Genomic DNA, 14,349 nt, shown 5'->3' with positions numbered 1-14,349 from the left:
CCCCGGATGCCTGGTTTCGATCGACCTCCGGCCTCCCTGAGCGCTGGCCCAAACCCCTGCTGGGTGTCTGGACACCATCATCCCGGCCCCTCTGACCCCCAGGCGAGAGGGTCCGGACATCAAAGGACTCCAGACCTATATCTGGGCCAGCCCCGGAGTAGGACGGCAGTTGTATCCCGGAGTCGAGAAGCCCTGCTGACGCTGTCGCGGCTGACCCTGAGACGAACTCCTTTTGCTGCTCTACCTGGAACCTGCTGGCGCTGCCGCGGTCCATCTTCGCTGTAACCACCTTGGAGCCTGCTGGCGCTGCCGCGGTCCATCTTTGCTGTAACCATCTTGGAGCCTGCTGGCGCTGCCGCGGCCCACACTCGCTGAACCACCTTGGAACCTGCTGGCGCTGCCGCGGTCCACACTCGCTGAATCATCTTGGAGCCTGCTGGCGCTGCCGCGGTCCATCTTTGCTGTAACCATCTTGGAGCCTGCTGGCGCTGCCGTGGTCCATCTTTGCTGTAACCATCTTGGAGCCTGCTGGCGCTGCTGCGGTCCACACTCGCTGAACCATCTTGGAACCTGCTGGCGCTGCCGCGGTCCACACTCGCTGAACCATCTTGGAACCTGCTGGCGCTGCCGCGGTCCACACTCGCTGAACCATCTTGGAGCCTGCTGGCGCTGCCGCGGCCCAACCTTCCGGAACCCCCCAGCTCGAGGATTGAGAGCTGTGCGTAGGGTCTCCTTGCAACTGACCATCTATAAGACTGTCCCGCTACCTTGCCCCTTGCCACGAGACTTTCCAGATCTCGGGATCTGCTGTATATATTGAAACGATACTAATTGCCCGATAAAGATTGAACACTCTATCTACGTGTGGTGTATATTTGTAGTGGTGTGGTTACTCTGCTGTACGATTCTAGGAGAGGGCCCTCCCGTCGGAGGCCTCTCGACATCGCTCGGTCCCTTCTCTGAAGGAGCGGTAGACCTAGGGGTGGTCAGTCAGACACCTTCTGCCTCCCCCGGGTTCGCCTTTCTAACAACTGGTCTCTGATCAATTGTTCTCTGAATCCCTCAAACTCGCATTCCGCACTCAGCTGCCTTAGACTGGATACGTAGGTCTCAACATCCTCTCCCGGCAGCTGTTCTCTCTTGAAGAATTTGTGTCTAATTACAACAAGACTAGGCTTGACATCAAATCTCAACTCCAGTTTCATCCTTGTCTCCACATATTCATCAACATCTTCTTCCGCGTTGTTTCTTATTAAAGGAGGCAAATGTTTATAAATTTCTCTTCCTTCGAAACCTAATGAGTGCAATAATAGGCATTTTTTTCTCTCAGCGCGATATCTTGACGCGCCTATTGCACCTAGATACGTTTCAAAGGCGTCAAACCATTTTCTCCAGATTATAGGCGGATTTCCTGGAGTTTCCAGAAAAGGAGGAGGAGGTGAAACTGACTGCATAATGCACTGAATGAGTGTTTGACTACAAAGACTTAATCCCAAATTATAAATCTGTCTTGTCGCTGTTACAAAATTGAAGCAAGAATTTGGGATAGTTCTTAAAGAATGATATTTTCTTGTCTTATGGATACTCAGTGGTTTAAATTATGTAATTAACATAATTAAAGTTGGATGGTGAATTCTAAGTGAGTAAGAACGATAAAAATGTTTTTTTTTTTTTACTGTGTGTAACCACTGGTAGAGTCTCTGTGTTTAATCACTTGTTGATCGTTAATGAAAACGAGGAGTAATTTGCATTGCCTACAAGTTTGTATACAGCGCGTAATTAAGGAGACGCGCGTATAAAGACGGGTTTCGAAAAGCCCAACAGCAGCGAGGAATGAATAGCGTTGCTTCCGTTGTTATGGCAACGGTGTGGTTAACTCAAAGAAAAGTCCACAAAATGGCCGACAGTAGCGTCACTTGCGTGAAGTCACGTTGCCAATCACATGCGTTCTTCTTTCCAAACACAATACGCGTTGGTAGTTATAATGACATTACGCACAAACGTGAGAATACGCTGCCAACCATACGTGTTTTCATTGCCAATCATGGTTAGCGTTATCTCATGTAAAATTTCTTTTTCCTTTTTACGCTTGCCCGTGAACAAACAATGACTTTCACACGTTGGAAACAAAGCGGAATCACTTATCTTAAATCTCTCATCGTCTCTTGTGATTTTCCTTGTGGTCAAATGACGATCTTCGTTTCTTTGTGCAGTTTGAATATGAATACACAATTTCGAGGTGTCTCGATCGCGGTAAGTCGGGTTCTTTTTCTTCTTATGACCTCGTCGCCAGCAATTTTGTAGTAATTATTCTTTTTTTTTTTTTTTTTTAAACACATTTTATTGAGTTTTCAAAACAAGGTCATACAGTTCATCAAAGCATGCACTTTCACTCCCTCGATCCTACACCATCTGAGCAATGATGACATCCCCACTGAATGGTTGCCGTCCTCAGCTAAGTCTGCGTTAGTCAAACTGAATGTTCCGCATAGCAAGTAAGGCCTTTCTAGTAGTAGAAGGTACATCCCATAGGTCTTGTGACACAATTCTACAGACCTAAGGTGTGACTCTCATAGCCTATTCAGGCCCTGGCAGTCTCGGTGGGCCAGTATGGTTAACAATGAACCAAATCCCCCCTCAAACGCCCCTTCCCCATCCCCTACCACTGAGCCCCACCCCCCTCCTCCCCTCAGACATGTCGCTTACCCTAACCGCGCGTGTAATGCCCATAATGTGGTCTGCGCCCTCCATCCGAGTCCAATGTCAGTAGCCCACTTCTCTGCTGGGGGGATGCTCCCGCCTACCCGATCACTCCTCCCCGCCTCTCAACTCCCTATTCGGTGCTGCGGTCTCATGTGACAAAGAGGGCACTCATATCCGACGAGGTCAGTCACCATCCTCAACCGGGTTCTTGAGCAGATCCACCATCGCCACCCAAGCTCTCGCCGATTCCCAGATTTTGTCATTATCAGTCCTCCTAGCCAATTGGAGGCGGAGTGTCCCCTCGCAGTCCGCCCACTTGGTGAAGTCACGTAGCCAGCGCGCAACGCTAGGGGCCGTGACCGCCTTCCAGTGGCTAGTGATTTCACGTTTGGCTAGTACTAATCCCAGGTCTAGGAACTTACTGGTAATTTTGTTGCGGGAAGTGTGGGGAAACCAGTGCAGCAGGCACACCCCTGGGGTATTCTGCAGGTCCCTCTCTGTCACCTCTGTCAGTTTGGCCATTACCTCTCCCCAGAATCCCCGAAGCAGCGGACAGTCCCAGAACATGTGCATGAATACTGCATCCTCCAGTCTGCACCGTGGGCAGGCAGCGTGTGAGCCAAACAACTCATTAATTTTGTGCGGTGTAAGATACTTCCGATGAAACACGTAAAGTAGTCAAGATAGATGATTGAATGATTGGTTTATTCAGGTCTAGAGTATAACAGCGACATCAGTCAGCAGCAGGCATCAACTGACAAAATCGCCCGCATTCTAAAACAATGCCTAGAATGTCCATAACCGGAGTTCTATCTACAAGTGCCTGAGAGGCACACTACAGAATACTACAGCAACTTTGTGGCCCAGCATAGAGTGTGACATGTAGGACAGAAGGAAAGGTTCCACACCTTAGAGCAGTTCTAAAGTGCTGTAATATCGCTAACTCATCTGTCACTCACTACATCATTGCTTGAATTTATTCTGGATTAACCGAAAACTGAGAAATGAAAACATCTATCTTAATTTAATTCACGTTCCTGGGGGTCTGTGGACTTTGAGACGATATTAGTTGCCCCGGTTGTAAGGGCCAGAGGGTTAATTGGGACACTGTGGATCCAACTTGTTTCGTTTGGTATCTGTTTGCGTCATTGTGTGTTTAATAATATTAACAAACAGATTAAAAAAATAAATAGACCCATAAAAAGCCAAGGACATCCTAGGTCTAGTCTCCTAAAATACAGAAGTACAGTTTTCCTGTTCCTCCCATGAGGAACGGTCCGTTTACAACAGAACAGAATATATTTTGCGCTATGCCTTGCTGAGCCATGACTCGTGGGCTGTATGACATTTTCTGAAGCCTTTTCAGCAGCCAGCTGGCATCTATATTATTTTGGTTCAGCGCCTTTTTATGAAGGGAAGCACACAGAAAAGTCACATGGCCGTGACAGCAAGTGGCGGACTTACACAAGTAGACTTTCTTGTGCAATCCATAAATAAAGCTGAACAGAATCCATTCAATCACTGGTGCTGCTCTCTTCACCACATTGCTGATTCTACCTGGAATAGTGGCTGCCTGTCCTCTGGACACAATTGCTTTGTCCACTGAACTTTTGTAAGAAACTTTAGTCTGTTTCAAGTGGGTTTCCACCTCTATTGTTATTCTTGGGCCACTATTGCGTGTGCTTTCAATGGCATGTTGTCTTGTACGCCTCGTTCTTGCTCACTGACTCTATCCTGAGGGAGCTCTTCTAATTTAGAGGCGCTCCATTCTGAACTCATGTGTCCCCACCTAGGTGGATGTATTCTGTTTGTGACCGCCATTTTTCTGGACTCAGTTGGCCAACACTGAGGTGCAGATATCATGACGGCATCAATCATCTGAAGTGAATGAATGAATGAATGAATGAATGAATGAATGAATGAAGACATATTTCTATAGCGCATGGCTACTCAAGAGCATCCCAGCGCTTGAAGGAATAACCATCAGAACATCCAGAGAAAAGTTCAAGGAAATCTCTGCCATTCCTATCCCTGTCCATTTGTTCCAATTAGAGTCTGGCTGCTTCTTTGATTTGATAGCAGACAGACATTCCCTTGAACGTGTTGTGGGACACACCTACTTCATATCAGGTCAGTGAAGCACTGTGGTTATGTTTGCTCCTCTAACCATGACTTTACTAGCATCACAAGTTATTATAAGCTCCATGGTGCAGCAAGCGTCAAGTTTGGTAATTACCTTTCTCCTCTCATTGAGGGCCAGTTTTGCACAATCAACTCGATTCATGTGTCCTATTCAGATATCTTGTTTGTTCTTATCGGGTAACTCTACATGGTCATTAGAGGGGTCACCTGCCTTGAATAGATGCCCCATTGTGGAAAGTACCTCTGATTTAGTCTGTGGTGAAGCGTGGTTTTCAAAGCGGGTCCGCTCAAGGACTGTATGATATTTGTTCACGTCACTTCCAGCCAGTGGTGCTGTTTTCAAGCTATCTGAAAAGCCCTGTCATTCCAGAGGTCAAATTCACTGTTGCTTGGAATCTTGATACAGGTGGGCCTTGCATTCTGTAGAGTTGGTAGTGTTTTGATTGAGTGGCTCAGGAAGCAGAAGACAGACCAGTGGTCTGAAAATGTGATGTCACTGCAGTAAAAGTAGTTTCCACTGTTTAATCAGTGCACAGAGAAAAAGGCACCTAGTGCGCTGTAATTGTAGTAAGAGCAGCATCTATTGCATGGAAGAGAACTTCCAGTGTAATATAACAGTAGTAAGGGCAACTCCCAGTGTTATTCTGTTGTGGGAAGGGCGGCCACAGCAAGATTTCCCAGCAGTATGAAGAGCCCCAAATATAATATAATATAATATAATATAATATAATATAATATAATATAATATAATATAATATAATTGCTCAGCAGATCACTGCAGTTATGGAACTTCCCTGTAGTAACGGAACATACCAATGTCGGGAGAGAAACTGAATGGACATTAACACTGACCTTCTTCAATTCATAGAGGTGATGTTCTCAGAGACACCTCAGGGGTTTCTAAATCACCTCTTACCTCTTAAAGTGACCTATTTGAAAGAGAATCCCTGCATAAAATCAACCTGGGGACCAGACTATCTTGCACTCACTCGAGTTTTGCTCCCACCGAGACACCACAACAGACCCCGAGCACAATGGTCTATGAAAAAAAATCTCAGTTATACTGAAGTCCACTATTAACCATGTTGAGTTACACCCGCCTCCTGAGACAGTTTACGCACAGAATGGGCAGGAGTAACAAAACCTACTCTCTCACCATCTCCTAGCGGAGTCCACATCCGAAAGATTCCTCGACACAGCGATCTGTAACTCGACAGAACAAAACACATGACACACACAGAGGCCAAACTCCCTTACAGAGTGTTTCCTTCACGCAATCTGAAATGTGTCCCCCCCACCAGTCTATACACTTGCCTGACATGGCCAGTGACTAATGCATGTACGGTGAATGTGAACATTGTTAACATTATTAAGTGTTTCCTGTTTTGTATACAAGCAAATATTATAAGCAAGGACAAAGAGGAAAGCATAATGAAAACGCGAAAGAACAAATGGCAGCGGGGAAAAGGTTAGGGGTGGAAGAGGGTTGAAGACTAATAATGTTCAAAGGTAAGGAGAGGAATGGAGAGGACTGGTGTTATATCCTAAGTATATTGCACTTATGTGTAATCAGCCTAGGTCCTCCTAGCTGCTCAGCCAGTGTGAGAGATGGTAATAGAATGTTGGTGTGACTGTGATGCGTCGAATGCCTGGGTGCCTGAGTGGATGTGTGGATGACAGTTGGAGATGGGCTGATGAGTTTCCAGGGAGAGTGAAAAATGACTATTCCTGGCTACCAGAGTCTCTATGTAGGATACAACAACTGGCTTGTGCTCTGCTGACACCAACAACATGGGTGGCAAGACCAAGCAGCAAAGACTGAGCCAGCCAGCCCTGCAGCACAGTCTGCTTTCACCTTCTGCTGCTAGAGCATTGATGCTACTAAGGCATTGATGCACTCTTCGGTGCAGACTGATCATGTTTAAAGGTCCCTTGCACGCTTAGCACTGTTCTGCTACTGTGGTGCCCATGGATTCCCTTGAAACAAACGCTAAGAGAAGAAACGTAGCTGTCAATACAAGGGAGTTTAAGTATGATTAAGAAATGGGAAATCTGATATATTAGAAGAATAGGGAGATCATATGTGCAGTGCATCTGCCCTGGAGACCTCATTTCCCAAATCCAGTAAATCAGACGACAACGTGATACTGTCTGGAAATCATTTCATTAGCCCTTGACACATGATAGTCTCTTAAGTACATTTGTTTCCTGTGGATTTCTGAACAGCTAACTCTAAATGTGAATTGAGGACATGCAACAGCATGCTCCTGCATAAACCAAACTCTGTCCACTCAAAGATTGCACAGCAGCCTCTGTGCTTGCGGCGCTCTTCAGAGCTGGAGTCTGGACCAAAGGGGAGAGTCTTATTGTTTTGGGCGAGGGAGAGTCTGGATAACTGCTTCTTGTGGATTTTGTAGCTTCAATATGGGGCAAAGCAAATATACTTTGGTGTTCTGGTAAACAACTTGATGAAAGATTTAAAGCATTAAAAAAGTTGTCATATGTGTACCTAAATCATAATTCCAAGACCAAGGCTGATTATGCCCCGTTTTGCTTCCAATCGCATTTGGAACTCTTGCTAGGACGGTATTTTGCCAGTATTTGTTTACAGTCCTTTCTTAGAGCCTCATTAGGATGGCGGGCGGACTTCCTAGCGGTGATGGGACCGGCCGCCAGGGGTGCGGCGGTCCTGCACCGCCAATTAGGATGCGACCACCACCCTAGTAGTGATGGGACCGGCCAACAGGGGTGCGGCGGTCCCTCACCGCCAATTAGGATGCGACCGCCATCCTGGCGGTCGCATCCCGCATCTTTATCATTGCGGTGGGTGCTGCAGCAGCACCCGCAGCAATGCCAAAGAGGCATGTTGTGCATTGCCATGCACAACGTGACAGGCACTGCACGGTGTCTGCCACCTTGTGCATGGCAATGAAGAGGGGTACCATAGGTACCCCTTAGTGCAGTCCCCCACCCCCTCCACACCCCCAGGGGCCCGCAACGGACCCTCACAGCAATTCCCGCCTGCCTTTCCATGGCGGCATCGCACCATGGAAAGGCCTGAACTGCCAGGCATTATAATATAGATGGGGGTGCCTGCACCGCCACAATATTGTGACCGAGTTCTGCCTGACCGGCAATCGTGACGATTGCCAACCGGCAGAATAGTGGCGGACGGACTTTCCATCCGCCGAGGTACCCCCCGCCATGGTAATATGGCGGGGGGTAAATGAGGTTGTGATGGCGGGCGAATCGCCACCGCTGGCCAGGCGGTGGTGATCCGGACGCCATCCTAATGGGGCCCTTAGTGTCTAATGCTAGTGCTGGCACTGTTTTCTCTTGACCAGAGAGTGCACGGTGTACATTGTTTTTATCTTACATACAGACTCATGTTTATGATAAGCAATTTGAGTTTTTGCAAATATATTTTATTGTTTTAAGCAATTATTAATATTTCAATGTACAAGGATACCTTCCTGTCTACAGGGGAGTGACGGTCTTCTCGCTACCAGCCTATTTCAGACAGGTCTGAAGATCCTGTCCTGGCTGCTAGAAGGGTGAGGCTTTTATGTGGACCAAGGTGCAGGACAAGCTTTTGGGGCATCACATATTCGTGTTCTTATCATTGAGTTCCTTAATTTCCAGATGCCGATCCTGTATCCCGATGTGCCGTAGGGACTCAAGCTGGATATCTTTGGTAGTGTCCAAAGAGACTGACACCAGCTTAAGGTAGAATGTGTTTCTGGTGACATGGAACATGGTTTGGCAGATTGTCATGCCAGGGCTTATTTTACATATGGTTGGTGTCTCTCCGTGAGACAAGTGAGCAAAGAGCCATGGGATGGGACGTCAGTGGGTAGAATTGATTCAAACGTTGCATCCATCACAATTTGTGTTCTTCTCATTGAGCTTTATGCATAACTGAGAGAGGGATCCCCGCCTTCCATCAAATGCATCCACAGTGACTAGTCTCTGTCACCGCGGTACGGCAAGCTGCTGCAGTGACCTGTCCATCCTCGGTAACACAGCAAATCAATCTGTATACAGATTGATCATTAATGATCATGGTGCCAGCTAAAATCCCATAGTACTGGATATCTGATCCTAATATGCCATCCCTTTATAGGACGTTTAATATTCTTTCTTTGCATGGCTTGAATATCTATAATATCTTCTATGTAACCTTGTGCACCAGGTAACTCGTTTACTATTAGATTCAGGGCCGGCCTAAGGCATGTGCAAGCTGTGCACCTGCACAGGGCCGCCAAACCCCAGGGGCCGCCACGCCAATATATATCCTTAGATACATATTTGCGTGGCGGCCCCTGGCAGGGATTTGGCGGCCTCGGGCCCCCTAACTACACTCCCTGCTCAGGGCCTCCGTGAGCCTAGAGCCGGCCCAGATTAGATTTCTCATCTATTCACATTCCGCATGCACTCCTTCTCCATCACAATGTTTGTAAAGGAATGCCTTACCTTGTGACGTGTGTTCTCGTGCTGAAGTCCAGAGATCTCATAGACTGGAGCACTTCTATGCAGCCCAGGTACTGAAGCGAGAAAGAAGGTACAAGGTCATTATTGGGCAATGCAGAGGTAACATTCTGCCATGTTCTTGACAAATGTTTCATAATCTTATAAAATTAGCATCTACATGACATTTTAAAAAGACTGCAATTCTGATATCCAAATCTTGAACTCCGGTCAGCAGATGGGGTCTGGTGTAATTCCATTCAGGCCACAACTGTGTGTTACAAACGTATGATTCCAGTGAGTTTTGCTGAATGCTTATACTTTTCAATATCCGATCCGTATTTTCTTGTTTCATTTATTTAAGAATATTGCATTTGCATTTATATCAGTTGGATTTTTTGGTATTGGTGTAAAATAAATCTGTTATTATCATTGGGTGTTGAAATGACATGCTATGAAAATACATCGTAATGCAACAAAGTAGGGTTTGGGGCACAGCATTTCTAAATGAATGACACTAACAGTGTCTTCATCTTACACAAAATAATAGGCACTGGGTAGTGGTGACATGACACACCGTGAACCCAGAGGTACTTTACGAAGTGACATCATATACAACCAGGCGCGCAATATTGGACTCAAAGGGCTTCAGCCCCTCCTCCCCATCCCGTCGTGTGTGGCAGCCCGGGATGAGACAGCTTCCCAGGCACACACACAGCCGCACCCGAGCACTTCACAGGTCTTTAAAAGACCATTTGCATGTTAATGAGGCCTTGCTGTTGTTTCACCCTTTCTAAGAGCCCTTGCTGCTCCACTCGGCATGTTGCTTAAAGATTCAGCCCCCCATGACATTTTTTCTTAGCCCCCCCTTTCACCCTCCACCCCCCCGAATTTTGGCTCTAGTTGAGCCTCTGTATACAACCCCCTTTAATCAGGATGATGTAAGTTTATTTTCGGCAATTCTCATTGAGATTCGGCGCTGTAGCGTGTTAAAAAAAGATTCGGTAAAAGGTGCAAATCAGCTTCTGGAAAAAGCAAAATATTAATGCATACTTCATTTTAAGCTCCAAATTATGTATTTGTGAGTATCTAGCCACCTTAATTTTTTTAGGTCTAATGTGGTCTAACGGCTATGGCGGTCGACCTCAAATCTGGGGAACCGGGGGGCATATTACCAAGCAATAGCGATAATTATCGCTATTGCTTGGTTAGAGACAAAAATGTATCGCCAACCTGCGGCGATTTTTATCGCAGATAAACCTTGGTATTACCAAGGTTTATCGCAAATGCGATAAAAATCGGCCGCAATGCATGAATATCGCTGAAAAGTCAGCGATATTCAGGCATTACCGAGCTAATGCTCTTAGCCATGTTATCCACCTCCCGTTGGATAACATGGCTAAGAACTGCTCAGGGCAGGTGTTAGCTTTTGGAGATATTCGCGCTTAGCGTGAATATCTCCAAAAGTTGGTAATAGGAGATAGCGATGTTAGCGACTGTTTCCAGTCGCTAACATCTTGGCACGCCAACTTTGCATGTCATTAGTGATAAATTTCTCTGACATGCAAAGTGGGGCCCAAGATGGTCGCTATCTCCTACTAGCTGTCGCTAACTGGTGTTAACGACAGCTAGGTAATAGGGAGATAATTTTATCTCTGCTTTCTTGGCTTTTAAAGCCAAAAAATCGGAGATAAACCCCCTTGATAATATGCCCCCGGGTTCGAGACTCGGCAAGGATGTGCAATATCCTGTGATTCTGGGCAAATCACTTCATCTCTCCCTGCCTAACAAAAATGAAAGTATCCTCATGTAACGCAACTGGTGCTCATGTAAAGCGCTCTGATATCTTCGGGTCAAGTTCGCGCTATATAAAGCGCTAAAAAAAATGTCATTATGTATCTAAACGTATACATCGAATGCTCAGACTCCAATACAGGTCTTTGTCTTATCTGGCAGCCGAGGCATGGACCTGTCCAGGACCAGGCAGCACCCATGATATCCAATCCTGATCACCTCAGCGTCTGTAAGTCACTGAAGCCTCGGCCTTCTCTATCTGCTCGTTGAAGTTTATCAGGGCTAGCATCTATGCCCGACTCTCAGTACCAGTGGGAGGCCTGGTTAGACTCACTGTTAGTGATTTATACTCTGAAATGACTGAATCTCTCACCATAAGTCAAGTCTTTCATGTTTCATGCTCTGATTCTTTTGGTTGCCCCTGTGGAACCTTTCCTAGCTCAAATACTGAATTGTTCATGTATGGTGTCGATTGTGAACTACAGTATCATAAAAGGAGTCAGATCAGAATGTTGTACAGTGAAAAAAGCACATTTCACCCTTCTGTCCACGCCTCATAACCCCCTTCTTTGAAAGTCCACAATATGACAGTGTGTGTTTATGTTTTGACTGTTGTTTGGAGTAATGCTAGGTTCCCTCTCCGGAATTGTACTTTTAGTTATTACCCTACATAGGCCCTCATTACAATTTTCGGAAATCCCTGTTCAGATAGACAGTGTTTTCCTGTAAACACAGGTACAATTTACTCTTGCATATACCATGTCTTGATGTTATTCCTCATTATGAGCACATGAAGTGCCATGTGAATTTCATCCCAGGGAAATATTGAACCCTGCGCTGTCGGTATTTCTCCCTCCTCCCAGATTTTACCTGAACACTCATACTGAACACTACAATCTCTATGTGGCACGCATTCTACTGATGATTTGTTTCAGTTTCAATGTGTTGTAGATCAAAGGTGCCCTTGAATAAGAATGTCTGTAGTCCAGGTCTGGATGACATAAGCAAGTGTGGTAAACCGAAGGGCGCTCAGATTGAATTAACAGCTTTGTAAGATCCGCATACGTTTATTGGTGAGATGAGGACAAAAAAAAAGAATGTCTGTAGTCTGGTTCGCATCGGTTAGTGCATCTGTGGATGAGTCATGAGTGAATACATTAATAAACAGCTTATGTAGCATAGCTCTGTGACACAGATAGACCCAGTGTGTTTCCTGCCTGGAGCAGAGGGTGCGCATAGCATTAAAAAGATGAAGTCAGTTTTTTCCTAAAAGCAACGTGACTTGCCTTTGCCCGAACAGTCACAAGTAGCCTAATTCTTAGCCAGGATCCTTGGAATGTGAGGCAGTACTACCTCCTTTCGAACTGCTGGGTGTTTGGGAGTTCAGGAATGGGTTCTGCTTTGAGCACCACTGGTACTTTAGCTGTATTCTTTCTGTTTCCGAGGATCTTTGGAGGTTAGTGGATGCATTTGTGTGAGAGGGTCCTGAATTGGACCTGGGAATTAAAAGGACACCGCTGAAAATCTGAGGGCCATGTAGGCTTTGGGTCTCTTTTGAGCTATCAGTGAGTTGATCATGCTTGTGCCCTCTTGGAGAGGGGAGATTTAATATTTTGGCAGGCACAAATGCAGAGGAAGTTGGCTTAGTCGGAATGGAGTTGGTTTTCATTGGCGGTATTGGTTGGTATTGGTGGAGGCTAGGGCCTCTGATTACCTTCAGGAAGGCTGCATTGACATTATGTAGTGTGGAAAGCCACACATGAAGTCTGTTAGAACTAGCATGCATGTCTGCCCTCTGAGAGTATCATTTCTCATCCTGAGAAGGAAAATGTGGGTTACATGTCACATGCGGTTACTAAATGTGCCAGATGGGAGGCAGACCTCAATGCTACTACTGCTTGACCTATCTGGTGACTTTGATACAGTAGACCATATGATACTAATTGATAGTCTGAGGAGGATAGCCAAGCTTGTGTCACCAAAATAGGTTAGGTCCATTTTGGCCTAGAGATAGGCATAGGCGACTCACTATTGGCGAGCTACAACACCATCTGTAGAGTTTCCATTTGGAGCTGCACAAATATTGCAGCTGTCTATGTGAAAGCACTGCATGACCTGCTGATGAGTAGCATGTCTGATTTCTTCTATGTAGCAATGGCACCCAAACAGTGCTTCCTCTTAAGGCCTTCATTGCGAGTGGTGCAGCTTCACCCGGAACAGTAAGTCCAGGTGAATTTATGCCACTCTCAATTACAAATGTCTCTGGGCCTGGAATTATTGGCTCTGCAAAATAACTGTCAGTTGTTTTCACTTTGAGCGTGGGGAAAAAAATCTGAGAAATTTGGAAACTGGGGCTTGAGAATGGTGTTCTGTAGCAAAGGAGGATGTGGATCAATTCATGTTAGTTAATATATTTAGATATATATGTTAGATACTATTCAGTCCTAGTTTCCATGTCAGTATGGGCCCGATTACAAGTCTGGCAGTCCACCAGACTTATGGAGGCGCTGCGGTGGTGGTCTCCCGCCACCCTATTACAATTAGGGTGGTCAGATCACCATAGCCCTGCCTGGGCCATCAGAGAACCGTCATTCCCTGGCGGTGTTGTATCGTTGCAGCAGTCAGGAGGCCGCAATTTGGTTGGTGGGACCATGCGGGCCCGCCAAGCACATTACGAGTTTCCTCTTTGCTGGCAGTGTCCTCCTCAATGAACACCGTGGCATAGAGGAAACAAAGGGAACCCTGCAGAGCCCCCTGTGCTTCCTTCGCATTGGGATGCCCCCCTGTATGGCTGCACCCCAGTTTCTGCACGGCATGGACTTAGCAGTCCATGCCATGCAGGGAGTGTTTTTGGCATTCCCACTGCAGTGCCCATTTTCAGGACAATACTGTAGGAATGCCCAAAAGCCTGCCAGACAGCAGGAAACTCCTAATCTGGCAGGCATTCCCAACCACAGCTTTGGCATGGTGGGGCGTTACTGCCACCACACCACCAAAGTCATAATCAGGCCCCAAGAGTTGAGTCCAAGGCTTTTTTTAATCATAGCATGCACCTGCACCAACATAAATATTTTGGTGAAGGGCCGGATCTCTGCCAGTAAAAGCCCCCAGCTCTGAATTTCTTTGCACCCTTCCTCACATTTACAAATGCACATATTGACAGGAGTGAACCCGACAAGTATATATGATCACTTCATAAGGAGGATATATGGAGAGTAGCCAGGACTGCAAAAGCGCCAGTGA

The 14,349-nt window shown here is 46.3% G+C and overlaps 1 protein-coding gene across 1 annotated transcript in view; it reads right to left on the bottom strand.

The window, feature by feature from the left end:
- Nucleotides 1-14,349, bottom strand: part of SHC4 (SHC adaptor protein 4) — a 362,116-nt gene that overhangs the window by 227,041 nt on the left and 120,726 nt on the right. The window contains exon 2 of the mRNA XM_078684800.1: nt 9,319-9,389. Coding sequence (XP_078540926.1) covers nt 9,319-9,389 — 71 coding nt within the window. The remainder of the gene's footprint in view (nt 1-9,318; nt 9,390-14,349) is intronic.

This window comes from Lissotriton helveticus, chromosome 3_2 (assembly GCF_964261635.1).
Source record: "Lissotriton helveticus chromosome 3_2, aLisHel1.1, whole genome shotgun sequence".
Classification (NCBI taxonomy): Eukaryota; Metazoa; Chordata; class Amphibia; order Caudata; family Salamandridae; genus Lissotriton; species Lissotriton helveticus.
This window is presented reverse-complemented; position numbering and strand designations above follow the sequence as displayed.